Here is a 15,462-nt window from a genome sequence, read left to right as displayed (position 1 = left end):
GAGCCAAATGGAAATTTATATACAAATCCCATATAAGGGGTTCCATTAAAAGAGAGAGAGAGAGAGTGGGGGTTAGACTGAGTCCAGCCCAAAGGCCAGGCAGAACAGCTCTGTCCTGCAGGCCCTGTGGAAAGATGTCAAATCCCGCAGGGCCCTGATCTCCTGCGGTAGGGCGTTCCACCAGGCCGGGGCCAGAGCAGAAAAAGCCCTGGCCCTGGTTGAGGCCCATCTGACTTCCTTGGGGCTTCCTTTGGACTTCCAAAGTGTTGTTATTTATGGACCTTAAGGTCCTCCGCAGGGCATACCAGGAGAGGCAGTCCCGTAAGTACGAGGGTCCTAGGCTGCATAGGGCTTTAAAGGTCAAAACCAGAACCTTAAACCTGACCCTGTACTTCACCGGGAGCCAGTGCAGCTGGTAAAGCACCGGATGAATGTGATCCCACGGCAAGGAGTCTCGCTGCTGCATTCTGCACCCGCTGCAGTTTCTGAGTCAGCTTCAAGGGCAGCCCTGCGTAGAGCAGCAACCCATTCCTGGCATTGATGTATACTGGCTCAACATGGAAATTATTATATTATATCTGTACATCGCTCTTCAGCCAAAGATCCCAGGGTGGCTCACAACAAAAAAATACAAAATGAGAAGACAAAATACGTATTAAAACAAAAAGAAACCCAATAGCCCTACAAATACATTTAAAAGGCTGAAGATCATTTAATCAGCTGCAAACCTGGTTATAGAGAAACACTTTCACCCGGCACCTCAGTTCTCTAACATAATCCGTTCTGGAAGATTCGGCTTCTGAAACATTCAAAAACTGAGTCGCAGCTTCCCATTGGTTGCAAGAGCTTCTTGCACTCAGCGGAAGCTGCGTTACATGTTTGAGTTCCAAAAAATGTTCAAATACGGAAGCATTTACTTCTGGGTTTGGGGCGTTCAATAACCAAAACATTCAACAACGGAGGCATTTGGGAACCGAGGTACCACTATATAATGAAGGTGCCAGGCAAGCCTCCCTGGGGAGAGCATTCCACAAATGGGGAGCCACCACAGAAAAGGCCCATTCTCATGTTGCTGCCCTCCAGAACCTCTTGCACAGGAGGCTCATGAAGAAGGGCTTCAGATGATGATCGGAGGGTCTGGGTCCGTTCATATGGGGAGAGGTTCCACTTAACTAAAGGCAGATCTATCCTTCATGGTAGTTATCTCTCTCTTTTTAAACACACAAATAAATAGCCATTTCAGCCAGTGGCTTTCCCATGCAGCGCAAGGGTGTGCAATGTAGCTAGGATTTGTATGCCTATACCGTAGTATGGGCGCCTGGACGCAACAGCGAGTGCAGGGACGTGGCTCTCCCATTTTCCTACAAAGTCAAATATCCAAAGCAGCAGCAAGCCTCTGGCCATGGTACACTTTCCTCTCTTGCTAGCCTGGGCTATGGCGCCATCTCACCGGCATTGTGCAGCAGAGGAAGGTGCCGCACCACCCATGCGTGCGCACAATCCCACCCCAATCACTGTGTAATGGTGAGCCTCTTTCTGGCTAGAGTTGCACCAACCAAGCACCCCACTCCTTCACAAAGAGAAATCCCCACCAGTGTCAGAGGAACCTTCTCCGGCACCTGGGGCGGGGCAGCCCGTATGCAGTGTGCATGTGTGGCATCCCCCGCATGCGCACTCCGTACAGAATGCCGCACATGCGCAGTCCGTAGCGGCTGCTGTTCGTGTGTGGTGGGCCATACAGGCTGCCACTCGCGCATGGCGGCCGTATGGGCTGTCACTGCGTGGCAGCTATATGGGCTGCTGTTTGCATGGCGTCTGTACGGGCTGCCGCTTGCACAGCGACAGTACAGGCTGCCACATGAGCAGCATTCCATATGGAGTCCACATGTGCAGCAGCCCGTGCAGTCACTGTGCGAGAGGCAGCCCGTACGGAAGCCCATATGGACGGCGTGTGAGGGATGCCGCATGGGCGGCGCCTATACAGACTGCACGCGCTGTCAGCCGCTCTACAGCTGGGGGAAGGCAGGGGCCATCTTGTCACACACACACCCAGAGTGGCACCCGGGGCGGCCCGCCCCCTCTGCCCCCCACTTCTTATGCCCCTGACCCCACCTCTTGCCACCAGATACCTGGGCAGATCCAGACTACCCTGTTGAATGAATTTATTAATACGGTCGCAGACCAGCATCAACACATACAGTAATACAGATCAACACAAAGCATAACAAAATGCAAAAGGCAGTGTGAAAATAACGAGGATTTAAATACAAAAATTAAAATCACTTCTTAACGGACTCCCTGTAGTTGACATTTAGGGGTTGGGTCATTATGGGATATCACTTGCTTCCTGCGATTGATTGCAGACACGCAAAATTTGGCTACATTTAATGTAGTCTTGGAATTCTTGTCCTCTAGCAGTAGTTTTAGACTATGATGTTCAGATCCTTTCATGGACTTTTGCAAGACAGGTGTAATAAAAGTCAAACGTATATCATCATCACTACCCTGTTGAAAGCACACGAATCCACGCAGCATCTGGGCATTAAGGAGACTGACCCCAGGAGAGATGGGGGAGGGAGGGACCCACCGGATCACTTCGGAGATGTTTCCTTTCACCCCTTTTCCAGGATCATTACCGATCCGAAACTAGCTTGGCTTAGAGATTTTCCAAACTTTTGCTTCCCATCTATTGAGCTTGGTGGGGAATAGTGCCTTGGATTAGAACGTTTGTGTGTGTGTGTATGTATGCGTGTGTGTGTGTGTTGGGGAGGGGGGGATGCTGTTGGTGTATTTAATTATTAAAAGCACTTTCTGCTTGGTTATTTCAAAGTGGTCCTGGATAATGATTGGTGAAAATGAAATCTGGAGAGAGAAGGTTCGTGAAACTGCAAACACAGCCTCCTGCTTTTAGGCTAGAAATTGGGATTAGGAGCATACCCTAGACCAGGCATGGCCAAACTTGGCCCTCCAGCTGTTTTGGGACTACAACTCACATCATCCCTAGGTATGTTTCGTTTCTAGTGTACATAGAATCACAGAATTGTAGCCTTGTAAGGGGTCCAAAGGGTCATCTAGTTCAACCCTGCCTTGCAAGGCTGGAATCACTACTAAAGAATCTCTGACAGATGGCCATCCAACCTCTGTTTAAAAGCCTCCAATGAAGGACAGTCCACCACAGCTCTTACAGTCAGAAAGCTCTTTCTAATGTTTAGTCAGAATTTCATTTCTTGTAATTCAAATCTTACCCTTTGGAGCAGCATTAAGCAAGCTTGCTGCATCTTCCATATGGCAGCCCTTCAGATATTTGAAGGCGGCTATCATGTCACCTCTCAGTCTCCTCTTTTCCAGGCTAAACATATCCAGCTCCTTCAACCGTTCCTCATCAGGCTTGGTTTCCAGACCCTTGGTCATCTTGGTCATCCTCCTCTGCACACCTTCAAGCTTGTCAACATTCTTCTTGAACTGGGGTGCCCCGAACTGGCCACAGAACTCCAGGCTGGGTGTGGCAAGGCAGAATAGAGCAACACTGTTGTTGTTGTTGTTGTTGTTGTTTAGTCATTTAGTCGTGCCTGACTCTTCGTGACCCCATGGACCAGAGCACGCCAGGCACTACTGCCTTCCACTGCCTCTCGCAGTTTGATCAAACTCATGTTCGTAGCTTCGAGAACACTGTCCAACCATCTTGTCCTCTGTCGTCCCCTTCTCCTTGTGCCCTCAATCTTTCCCAACATCAAGGTCTTTTCCAGGGAGTCTTCTCTTCTCATGAGGTGGCCAAAGTATTGGGGCCTCAGCTTCAAGATCTGTCCTTCCAGTGAGCACTTGGGGCTGATTTCCTTCAGAATGGATAGGTTTGAACTTCGTGCAGTCCATGGGACTCTCAAGAGTCTCCTCCAGCACCACAATTCAAAAGCATCAATTCAGCGATCAGCCTTCTTCAGCGATCAGCCTTCTTTATGGTCCAGCTCTCACTTCCATACATCACTACTGGGAAAACCATAGCTTTAACTATGGTGAGGTCTCTGCTTTTTAAGATGCTGTCTAGGTTTGTCATTGCTTTTCTCCCGAGAAGCAGGCGTCTTTTAATTTTGTGGCTGCTGTCACCATCTGCAGTGATCATGGAATCCAAGAAAGTAAAATCTCTCACTGCCTCCATTTCTTCCCCTTCTATTTGCCAGGAGGTGACGGGACCAGTGGCCATGATCTTGGTTTTTTTGATGTTGAGCTTCAGACCATATTTTGCACTCTCCTCTTTCACCCTCATTAAAAGGTTCTTTAATTCCTCCTCACTTTCTGCCATCAAGGTTGTGTCATCAGCATATCTGTGGTTGTTGATATTTCTTCCGGCAATCTTAATTCCAGTTTGGGATTCATCCAGTCCAGCCTTTCGCATGATGAGTTCTGCATATAAGTTAAATAAGCGGGGAGACAATATACAGCCTTGTTGTACTCCTTTCCAAATTTTGAACCAATCAGTTATTCCATATCCAGTTCTAACTGTAGCTTCTTGTCCCACATAGAGATTTCTCAGGAGACAGATGAGGTGATCAAGCACTCCCAATCCCAAAGAAGGGCAGTGCCAAAGAATGCTCCAACTACCACACAATTGCGCTCATTTAACATGCTAGCAAGGTTATGCTTAAAATTCTACAAGGCAGGCTTAAGCAGTATGTGGACCGAGAACTCCCAGAAGTGCAAGCTGGATTTCAAAGGGGCAGAGGAACCAGAGACCAAATTGCAAACATGTGCTGAATTATGGAGAAAGCTAGAGAGTTCCAGAGTAACACTAGAATCACAGAATTGTAGAGTTGAAAGTGACTGCAAGTGTCATTTAGTCCAACCACCTGCAAAGCATTGATTTCAACTACTGTAGCTAGAATCATATTTGGAAGGGACCCCTTAATCTGGACACAACACTTCTGTTGATGCAGCCTAGAATAAGAGAGGGCATGACATTAAACCAGCATATGAATGGCTTTAACAATAATTGATTTATTATTTGTTTTTATTTATCTCATTAAATTTCTACACCGCTTGACAGTACATTAAAAAAAAAGCACCTCAGAGCGGCTTACAAAAACAAAACAAAAAAGGACAAGAAAATACAGGGGGGTGGGAATTGCAGGCGTACTTTAAAAACATACAAAAAACTGAAATGCTAAAGCAGATCAAAACCACCTCAGTTTTCTAAGCAGGAATGTTTCCAGCAGGTGCGGGAAAGGGCTCAGTGAAGGATAATTAAATGCAACAAGCTCCTCTGCCAGACCACGGTGCAAGCTCGGATAAATGGAGTAAACTCCGGGCAAGGTAAAAAAAAAAAACCTTTCCGTCGCCCTCGTCCATTTCCACGCCTCCAAATCGCTGTCAAAGCCATTTAAACATAGCTGCCAAGTTTTCCCTTTTCTCGCGAGGAAGCCTATTCAGCATAAGGGAAAATCCCTTTTAAAAAAGGGATAACTTGGCAGCTATGCATTTAAATGCTTTGCTGGACAGACCAGCTAAGCTCGCCGCTACGCCTGATGGGATTTGTAGTCCCCGGTAACTTCGGAGCGAATCAGAACGTACTCAGCGTATGCCGCTGCCTTCCATTGGGCGATGCAGAGCATGTCGGGAGTCGTAGTCTCTGTCGCGGAGGTGGTCGCCGCGTTGCCACCAGGGCGCGAGGCCCGCTGGACTTCGCTTCCCGTGTGCCACCGCGGCGAGGGGCGGAGCAGAGCGGGTGTAATGCACTGGGCAGCTCGGCCGGGGATCTGATGCGCGTTGCTTGGTTCCGCTGGGAAAGAGGTCCGCGGAGATGGAGGTGACCGCTCTCGCTCCAAGAGGTAGGTGGGGCCGAGACCCGCCGCTTACCTGCACCTGCATGTCAACGTTGCCTTTGTACTGTATCCCACTTTTCTCGTTTCCCTTTCACTCCCCACCACAACCCTACCAAGTGGGTTAGTTAGGCAGACAGGCTGTCAGGTCGCTCGGCGAGCTTCGTGGCTTGAGTTGGGGCGGGATTTGAACACAGATCCTGGACGCGGAGTTGGGTGGAGGGAATGGGCGTGGGTGCCTCGGAGCACGTGTTTCGGGGGGGGCAGGGCTGGGCATGGAGGGACTTCCCTTTCCCTGGGTGGGCAAGCCTTGCGGCGCTCTCCTCTGCTGCCAGGGCCTACCAGCCCTTTGCTCCCTCCTCTGGAGCAAGTAGTTTCCTGGTGCAAAGGTTAGATTTCTCTGTTCCGCACGTCAACGCCAGCCCTGCTGGGTAGACCCTTTGAAGTCAGCAGCCAGCTTATTTATTCTACAATTATATCCCACCTCCCCCCCCCCGGGGGGGGGTCAAGGTGGTGTACTGTACTTGGTTCTCCCCCTTCTGGTTTGTCCTCACAACAGCCCTGTGAGGTAGGCTAGGTTGAGAGACATTGACTAGCCCAGGGAGCTTGGTGGCTGAGTGGGGAATTTGAACCCTGGTCTCTCCCAGGGTAATGCCACATTCTAACCATTCTGTAGGTCCGTTCATTTCTGCTCTGAGTGAACTTTGTAGAATGCAATCCAAGGTGGCTCATGAACGAAATGCAGGTCACCAGTCTAAGGTGGTTTTGCGGAGTAAAGGTGGAGATGTTGAACCAGTAGTGCAGAACTTCTCATTCCTGTCCACCTCCCAGAAATCCTGCTTTCATCCTGGAGAGGCTGCCCTTTGGGTGTTCTTGATATCAGCAGGGCAACTGAAGGGGACACTGGACGGAGCATATGACACCAAGCAAAGCTCTGCAGAAAAATCAATCTGGCACTGCCTTCTTCCTTGTTCAGGCTTGATAAAGTGGTATCTCGGCCTGGGTCATGTGACCAGCATTCTGCATAAAGCGAAGGGCGGCATCTCAGCAGAAGTTTTGCAGTGCATTTATTTATTTATTTAAAAGTGCTTGTAAACCGCTTTTTAAAAAAAATCTCCAAGCGTTTTGTACAACATAAAAGTGATAGGCAGTATCACGAGAACAACAACAAAAATAGAAACCACTAAAACAGCCGCAGTAAAGGAACCATCTAAAAATGAAAGTGGATGTTCGGGAGAATAAAAACGGCACCTGAACTTGTGGGTCCGATCTTCATGTATTACAGAGGGAAGGGCATTTTATAGCATAGGGGGGCAATAGCAGAAGATGCCAGTTTTCAGGGCACCACCCTATGATATTTTGTACAGTGGTGCCATGAGTGGAATTTCCCCAGATAATCTAAGTGGTCTTACAGATCTATAAAGGGCTAGGCAGACTTAGCATAAGCGGGGGAGGGGGGAGTCCCATGTTTGATCTTGGGTCTCCCCAAGTCAGTATAGACAGCACTGAGCTACATGGGCCAGTGTTCTGACTCTGTAGAAGGCAGCTTCCTCTAGTGTTATTCACACAGTGCTTGTTCTCCTAGGGTGTTTGTGGACACTTCCATGTCCAAGAATCACTCTTGGTGGGAGAGGTGTTTCCTTGTTCCTGTGTAACTCAGTATCTGATTTTGCTTCTCTTCCAGCTGTCAGGAAGAAGCTCTGATGGATGCTTTGCCTCTGACACCAGGAGAGCTGGTGTGTTTAGGATCCAGCCTGGCCTTCTCTGGTCTATTTTATTACCTACACAGGAAGAAGGCCAAGGTGGTGACCAAGATCCAGGTATGCTGTTGCACATCCTGCATCTCCCTTGCTCTCGGGAGAACAGATCGGAGTGACATTTAGCATCTATACAGCTTGTCTCAAGTATTCAAAGCATTTCCTATGTTGCTTCAATCATCTTTACGATATTACTATATGATAGACTGGTATTTACCCACATATTGTAGCTATTTTAGCTGGAGTTCGAGGGAGTGTAGTGCCAGAACCCAGGGTGGTTAGAAGGGTTGCCCAATGGTTGTCAGTTCAGGGCAGACACAAAATAGCATCCCACTGCACAGCATAGAAGTGTAGAGTGGGAAGGCACCATGAGGATCATCTAGTCTTCATATATAGGAATCTTTTGCCCAACGTGGGGCTGAAACCCACAACTATGAGGTTAAGAGTCTCATGCTCCACCAACTGAGCGAAATTCACCACCCTGAGATTTTGGGATGGGCACAAGCTTTGATGGCTTTGGAAAGGGTTTGTCAGGTTCACAGGGGGTAGAATTTTGCTGCAACTTGCAGGGTGTTGCTGGAAACTGAATGCTTGGCTAGATGGGCTTTTGGCCTAAACCAGCAGGGTAGCTTTGAAGTGTGAATTCAGCAGAGACATTTAGAAGTGTGAATTGGGCAGCTTTTAAGGGTTGGGGAGCCTGTGACACTAGATCTTGATAGACTCCAGCTCCCATAACCTGCAGCCCACGTGACCAGTTGTCAGGAACGATGGGAGTTGTAGTCCAGCAACTTCTGGGGGACCACAGGCTCCCCGTCCCTGCCATTGATGACCTTGGGGCATGGGGAGGGATGTACGGGGAGAGATCGTCTATTAGTACGCCAGCCACACAGCACTTGGTTGGATAACATCAGGCCCAAATCAATGTGCTGCTTTTAACCATTAAAGCCCTACATGGCTTGGAACCCCTGTCCCTAATGGGACATCTGTTTGCTTATGTAGCTACCTCTGCTCTGAGACCATCTGCGGAGACCCTCTTCTGATTGCCACCTAATTCTGAAGCACACAGGGTGGCAATGAGAGAGATGGCCTTGTTGGTGCTGGCCCCCCATTTATGGAACTCTGTCTCTAAAGAGGTTTTCCTGATACCTACTTTAATGCCACTTTGGTCCTGGACAGAGACCTTTCAAGGCTGCAATCCTGACCCCTTGATGGAGTAGCAGAGCCAGCACCACACCTACAGTCTGGGCTGAACGATGGAGGTGTTGTGCCAACTCCCAGGCTGGTGTAGCAAAGAGGACTGGTGCAGGCACATTGCCACTATGTGACAGCATCTGAGTTCACACAGGACATTAGGGTCACATCCCAGGGGTTTCCGCTGGTTACAGGCAGCTTTCTGCACTTTCTGCTCGTCTGCCATTTAGGCGGGTGTACTGGGGCAGCAGGACCCTTGGTGACAAGGCTTCCTGCCATGGCAGAGCTCTTCCGCTGGCAGAGGTAGGTGGAGGGACACCCCCGTGTCAATCCATCCCACTCCAACATGGAGGATGGTGGGGGCTTGGATTCTCTCTGGGCCTTTTAACATTTGTAAACATTTTCGTATTATTATAACGTTGCTAGTTTCAGCCTCCGTATAATTTGATGGTGTTTATCTTTAGCTTGCAATTGGGTTTTTAGCTTTGATATTGTTGCACTGGTGCAGATACTTTTCCCTCCCTTGCTGATTAGCTGTGTTATTTTGAAATGTTTGCAATCCGCTGGTGTCTTGCTATATTTTAATGTTTGTTCTATATTGGATCGTCTCTCGCCTAGAGGTTCGTTGCACAAGACGACTGATGAACATAAGAAATAAAGTTCTTGCGACATAGAGAATTGACTAGAGCTGTTGAATTGGAAGATCAGGAAAGAACTTAGATTTGAACTCGGGACTTAACATTTTTTTTCTTCTACTGCCTCTTCCATTTAAACCCTTGCTCATTTTTCTTCTTCCATGTAGGAAGCGCCAAAGCTTCAAGTCAATGACAGTCTTCCCAGCATCCTCTCTGCCACAGGAAGCAGCTGCCTACACTATGTTGCCATTGAAGGTGAGCTTATTTTGCCTGGCTTTGGAAGCCATCAGGGCCACATCAGAGCACCTCAACCCTTTTCTATTGCTTTCAGAGTTCTTTGCACAAATTCTGCCAGGAGAAACAGCAAGTCTCTGCTGTTGGGATTTATTGCAGGTTTGTAAATGGTCAGCTGTGGTGAGCAGGAATTGCCTCCAGGAGACCAGGCAGCGAAATTTTTGTAAATGAGAGAGAGGGAGAACTGAATGGCGCGTCTCTGTTTGGAGTCCCAGGCTTACTATATGCATTGCCTGAATCTTGTCCCAGTTGGTAGAACATAAGACGCTTAATTTCAGGGTCATGGGTTTGAACCCCGCGTTGAGCAAAAGAGTCCTGCATTGCAAGGACCCTTGTGGTCCTTTCCAGTGCTACAATTCTCTGATTCTTTGATCTTCTCTCTGTCCCTGTTTCATTTCATGGGTTTCATCTAAGTGGGTCAGAATGGGGTGGTTCTTAAAGGTAAAGGTAAAGGGACCCCTGACCATTAGGTCCAGTCGTGACCGACTCTGGGGTTGCGCGCTCATCTCACATTATTGGCCGAGGGAGCCAGCGTATAGCTTCCAGGTCATGTGGCCAGCATGACAAAGCCGCTTCTGGCAAACCAGAGCAGCACATGGAAACGCCGTTTACCTTTCCGCTGTAGCGGTTCCTATTTATCTACTTGCATTTTGACGTGCTTTCGAACTGCTAGGTTGGCAGGAGCTGGGACCAAGCAACCCCGTCACAGGGATTCGAACCGCCGACCTTCTGATCAGCAAGCCCTAGGCTCAGTGGTTTAACCACAGCGCCACCTGGGTCCCTTGGGGTGGTTCTTAAATACCTGTAAATCACATGGAGAATGAGGCTGTACTTTAACGATGGAGGGATGCAATCTCCTTCTCTTGGGGTTAGTGAGCTGGATTACACATTCTCCCCGCCCAACATGTTGTTGCTATGAGTCACGTCCAAAAATGATGTTGCAATAAAAGTAGAGCATCTGCTTTTCATGCAGAAGGTCTCTTGCCCAATCCCTGGCATCTCCAGTTCAGAATGGGAATTGTCTCCTCTCTGAAACCCTGGAGAGGCACTGCTGGGCAGTGCTGGTGATACCAAACTGATAGCCAGACTCAGACTCTGCAACGAACACCCTGGCACTTCCTTTCCTGAACCCCTGTCTCCTTCTCTCCTTCTTTAGGAGTAGTCCAGCCCGTCGAGGCGGCTCTGACCAGCCCATACCATGAAGAACTGCAGGGGGTGATCGAGAGGCTGGTGCTAAAGGAGCATCGACTGATCTGGAATAGCTTGGCCCGCAGCTGGTAAGCAAGGGAAACGTCAAGAGAGGAGCCTTGGAAGCAGCTGTTTTGAGGCAGCCCCATTGGCTGGCATGTGCTGTAGATCAGGCTGCCCAAGGAGAGCATTGAGGGTACATAGGAAGCTGCCTCACACTGAGTCAGACCATTGATTGATCGGCTGCCTGCTCTAGCTAGCAGAAGCTCCCAGGGGTTTTAGGCAGAGAGGGCTTTTCCCAGCCCTGCCTAGAGATGCTGCGGATTGAACCCTGGGACCTGATGCTTTGGTGCAGAGCTGTAGTCCTTCCTCAGGTGCGAGGTGCGCTGGCCTGTCAAGGCAGGAGTAGATTCCTCAGTGCTTGGGAATGCCTCACAAGGGATGTTGACGGGAGGACGGGACAACCAACCTGTCAATCATGTGACATCATGATGATATGTGATTGACAGATGGGCTGACCCACCCACCTGCCAAAGTTGGCCCTTAAAGCCCAAAAAGATTCCCCAGCCCTCCTTCTGAGCATTTTCTAAAAACTCTGCAAGACCCCCTATTTGGCTTTTGGCAGGACTAGAGGTGGGATGACGGGTACCACAGCTCAGTGTCCTAAGAATCTCTGCTTTTAAAGAGAAAAGGAAAACCAAGCATATAGCCCTTTTGGCTGTGTAACTGTCCTCACAGTCAATTGAGCAACAGTTGGTGGCCATATTTCTAGTGGGCAAGGCTTTATTTAGTGTCCTGAATAAAGTATCCTTTATTTAGTGTCCTTCCACCTCCCCATAGCTTGCAAAGAAAAAATGACTAAGGACGCAGTTGCAAACATGCTTTGTTTGCACCACCAAGGCACCTTACAGATTTAAACTTTTCTCGGTGCAGAATTCGTTCCCTTTCGGCAATGCAGAAATCACACAGGCCAAGGGTTGGGTGGCTGCAGCTCACTGGGAGTCTGGTTTTCATATGGATGCCCATTGCCTGTAGGCTGCAACCCTGCCTAATCCTCAGGGTGGAGCAGGCTAGAATGTGCCAGACGAGAAGCGGTTAGATCAGTGCAGCCTTGCCTCCCAGCAGAAGTGTTGCAGCATGAACGCCCCTGGTGGTCAGTGCTGTTTGGGGGAGATTTCGGACCGCTCCAAAGGCCGCTTCCTTGGCCGCCCTGCCCCAGCCCCTCTCCTCAGAGCTCTCTACGTCGTTGCAGGACGGACAGCGAGCGGGTGGTACTGGAGCAAGTCCACACGGTGCCGTTTGTCCTGGCGTCCCCCAGCGGCAAGGCCTCGGGGCAGGTGTGCGTGGAGTCGCCCCTCCACGCTGTTGAGCTGCCCGTGGAGACGGTGTACGAGCGCTTCCAGCAGACCTCGCATGGCTTCAAGGACTTGCTCAGCCACTACCTGAGTGGGGAGAAGCCAAAGGGCTTCCTGGAGACAGAAGAGATGCTCCTGGTGGGGAGCAGCCTCACCGGCATCGGCGAGCTCGCCCTGCACCGGGACGGCTCCCTCCACCTCCAGCCCCCGGCGGATGGTACCGGCTACTTCCTGCGCCTCGGGGACTGGGAAACCATCTTGGCTGACCTGCGCTCAGTCAGCAGCTTCTGGAAGTGGGCTTCACTGCTATGCAGCTTGGCGGCTGTGGCTGTTGTCCTCCGTGCCCTTTGCCGAGCTTACCGCCGTCACAAGGTGCACCAGGAACAGGAGGCACAGCGGCAGGAGTTTGAGAACCTCCGGCGCCACCAGAGTGCTGGCCTGGATCTGTCGGAAGAGCCGCCCGAGAACGCCTGCGTCATCTGCCTCACCAGCCTCCGCGAGTGCGTCCTGCTCCCCTGTGGGCATGTCTGCTGCTGCTTCCGCTGCTTCCAGGCCTTCCCCAGCCGCACCTGCCCCATCTGCAGGAGCCCCATAGACCGGGTGGTCCCCCTCTATCAAGCCTGAGGGCACAGCTCTGGGTGATGTTGAACGTGTCCCACTAGGTGCCCCCAGGAGAGCCTGCGAAGGTTAAGAGAACAGGCGTGTGTTTGCATGGAAAGTGAGGGTCTCCTTTAGTGTTGGAGGGTGCAAACTCCACCACATTTTCCTCCCCCCCCCCCAAAAAATTATTGTTCTTAAGAGGTGTGTCCAAAGATGATATTGCAATAGTTAGGTCATCATCTTGGCACTGCTTGGCTGGGAAGAGCTGCAAGCTGTGTTGATCCATTGCACTTTCTGCCCAGAGGCATGGAAGGAGCCCCTGAGCTACCTGGACCGCTCCTGCCCATGTGCCAAGTTGCCGCAGGAGACAGGAGGAGGAGCTCGCAGATCCAGCAGTGGGTGAGGATCTTCACCCCCAACTTCAGCTTCTTGGAATCTGGGCCACGTTCCGCTCTGAGGCAACCTCTCTGAGCCCAGCTGACCACCATCTCTCCCTGCTTTGACCTCTCCGCCCCCAAGAAAAAAGGGTCACAGTGGGTTAAAGGCAACACATTTTTTAAAAAAAAATGGCTGAAAGAGCCACTTGTTCTCATGCTGTACTGCAAGCCGGGTTTAGATTTCGTAGTAGGGTTTTGTTTTTATGGAGCACCTCCCTCTGTTAGCAAGCAGGACACAGGATCATTTACCTGCTTGGTGTAATGTCGCAGCCTCTGCAACGGGACTACTGCTGCAGCTGGAGGATCTGCAGCTGGAGGCCTCACGTTTGGGCAGGAAGGTTTTCAGCGTTGCACCAGCCATGAGGAGCCTCATTTTAGCTGCCTTAACCTAGAGAATCATCCCACAGGTAGCCAAGGTGGGAACGGGGCAAGCAGGGGTCTGCTAAAAGCAGGCCAGCAGCTCTAGGTGAAATGTGCCAACTGTACTCTAGCTCTAATCCCTTACAAGTGCAGTCCTGCACCTGGGAGCTCAGGGCAATTCCTTTCCCCATTGAGTCAACCCAATCCCTGAGCAGCATGCCGTTGCTCAGTCACGATCTGCCAGTGGTCCCCTTGCTCATCCTGGAATTACTTGGATCTGTTTCCTGCAGAAGCATTTGAGGCAGAGAGCCAGACAAGTTCTGGGTGAGCATCCCAATGTGTTGTTCAACTGGCTGATGTCTTGCTGGTGGGGACTTGCCTTCCTGGACTGGCATCTCCCACCCCCCGGAAAACTTGCATCAAGCTCCTGGTGGATTAGCAACAGTCATTTGGCTTGTCTTAGTCTTTCTTTACTGGCTGTTTGGACTGATGCGTTGAGCCGAGGCTGGGCATGAGCCGAGCACTGGCAGAGCTTCACTGAGCAAATGCGGAATCAAGGCTTATTGATAAATAGATGAATCTTTCAGAGCCTGCCTTGTCTCTTTAATATAAACACTGCTTGAATCGAAGCAAAGGGGGGAGGAAGGGAGGGGAGGAGTATCTGAAGTGATGTCCTCATCTTTGGAAAGCAAGGATGAAGCAGCAGAACTTGGGGAGGTGGAGGGGTGTAGAGGAGGAAACAAGCTTGCTCCATCTTCCTTGAGGTATTTGAAGATGGCTATCAGATCTTCTCTCATAGGTAGGTAGCCGTGTTCGTCTGGTGTAGTCGAAACAAAATAAAAATATTCCTTCCAGTAGCACCTTAGAGACCAACTAAGTTTGTCATTGGTATGAGCTTTCGTGTGCATGCACACTTCTTCAGATACACTGAAACAGAAGTCACCAGATCCCCACATATAGTGAGGGGGGGCACCACTACATGCTTCTAGCTACCATACCAAAAAATCCATTGTATATAGCCAGGCCCTACGTTACAACCGCATCTGTTCCAACTCTACAGACAGAGACTTTCACCTAAGAGATCTACAGCAAACCTTTTTAGAACTAAAATATCCACCCAATGAAGTTAAGCAACAGATCAACAGAGCCAGACTGATGCCCAGAGAGAACTTGCTGCAAGACAGACCCAAAACAGAAAATAACAGAACACCACTAGTAATCACATACAGCTCCCAAGTTAAAACAGTACAACGCCTCATCAGAGATCTACAACCTTTCCAAGACGATGACAATTCTCTTTCTCAAACTCTGGGACTAAGACCTTTCATTGCCTACAGACAGCCACCCAATCTTAAACAACTCCTCACCCACAATAATACAACCACCAGACTTAACATGGACACTGGTACCAGAGCCTGCAATAAACCCAGATGCCAACTTTGCTGCCACATACACCCGGACAACACCATCACTGGCCCCAACAACACCAAACATACCACCTTAGGACTATTTAATTTCTCATCTTCTAACATAGTGTATGCCATCAAATGCCAACAGTGCCCTTCAGCTCTCTATATTGGACAAACAGGCCAAACCTTACGCCAAAGGATAAATGGACATAAATCTGACATCAGGAATCACAAGACAGAGAAACCAGTAGGAGAACACTTCAATCTCCCAGGACATTCTATACAAGATCTCAAAGTAGCCGTCTTATTACAAAAGAATTCCAGAAATAGACTGGAAAGAGAAGTTGCTGAACTGCAATTTATCACCAAACTTAAAACCGTGCAGAGACCTTGTCTGAATAAAGACATTGGATTCTTATCTCATTA

The 15,462-nt window shown here is 49.7% G+C and overlaps 1 protein-coding gene across 1 annotated transcript; it reads left to right on the top strand.

Moving 5' to 3' along the window:
- The first annotated feature begins 5,723 nt into the window (after positions 1-5,723).
- Positions 5,724-13,005, top strand: LOC118093875 (mitochondrial ubiquitin ligase activator of nfkb 1-A). The gene is made up of 5 exons (XM_035133665.2): positions 5,724-5,819; positions 7,495-7,630; positions 9,561-9,648; positions 10,844-10,964; positions 12,128-13,005. Exons 2-5 carry the CDS (start codon positions 7,514-7,516, stop codon positions 12,852-12,854), a joined length of 1,053 nt encoding a protein of 350 aa, XP_034989556.1. The 5' UTR covers positions 5,724-5,819; positions 7,495-7,513; the 3' UTR covers positions 12,855-13,005.
- The last annotated feature ends 2,457 nt before the right edge of the window (positions 13,006-15,462 follow it).

This window comes from Zootoca vivipara, chromosome 5 (assembly GCF_963506605.1).
Source record: "Zootoca vivipara chromosome 5, rZooViv1.1, whole genome shotgun sequence".
In the NCBI taxonomy this organism is placed as follows: domain Eukaryota; kingdom Metazoa; phylum Chordata; class Lepidosauria; order Squamata; family Lacertidae; genus Zootoca; species Zootoca vivipara.
This window is presented reverse-complemented; position numbering and strand designations above follow the sequence as displayed.

Bases quoted from the DNA above. Each gene is read 5' to 3' on its own strand.
- LOC118093875 (XM_035133665.2), top strand. From the start codon at position 7,514: ATGGATGCTTTGCCTCTGACACCAGGAGAGCTGGTGTGTTTAGGATCC. The intron at 7,631-9,560 runs GTATGCTGTTGC...TCTTCCATGTAG, and splicing joins AGGTGGTGACCAAGATCCAG to GAAGCGCCAAAGCTTCAAGT. The intron at 9,649-10,843 runs GTGAGCTTATTT...CTCCTTCTTTAG, and splicing joins ACACTATGTTGCCATTGAAG to GAGTAGTCCAGCCCGTCGAG.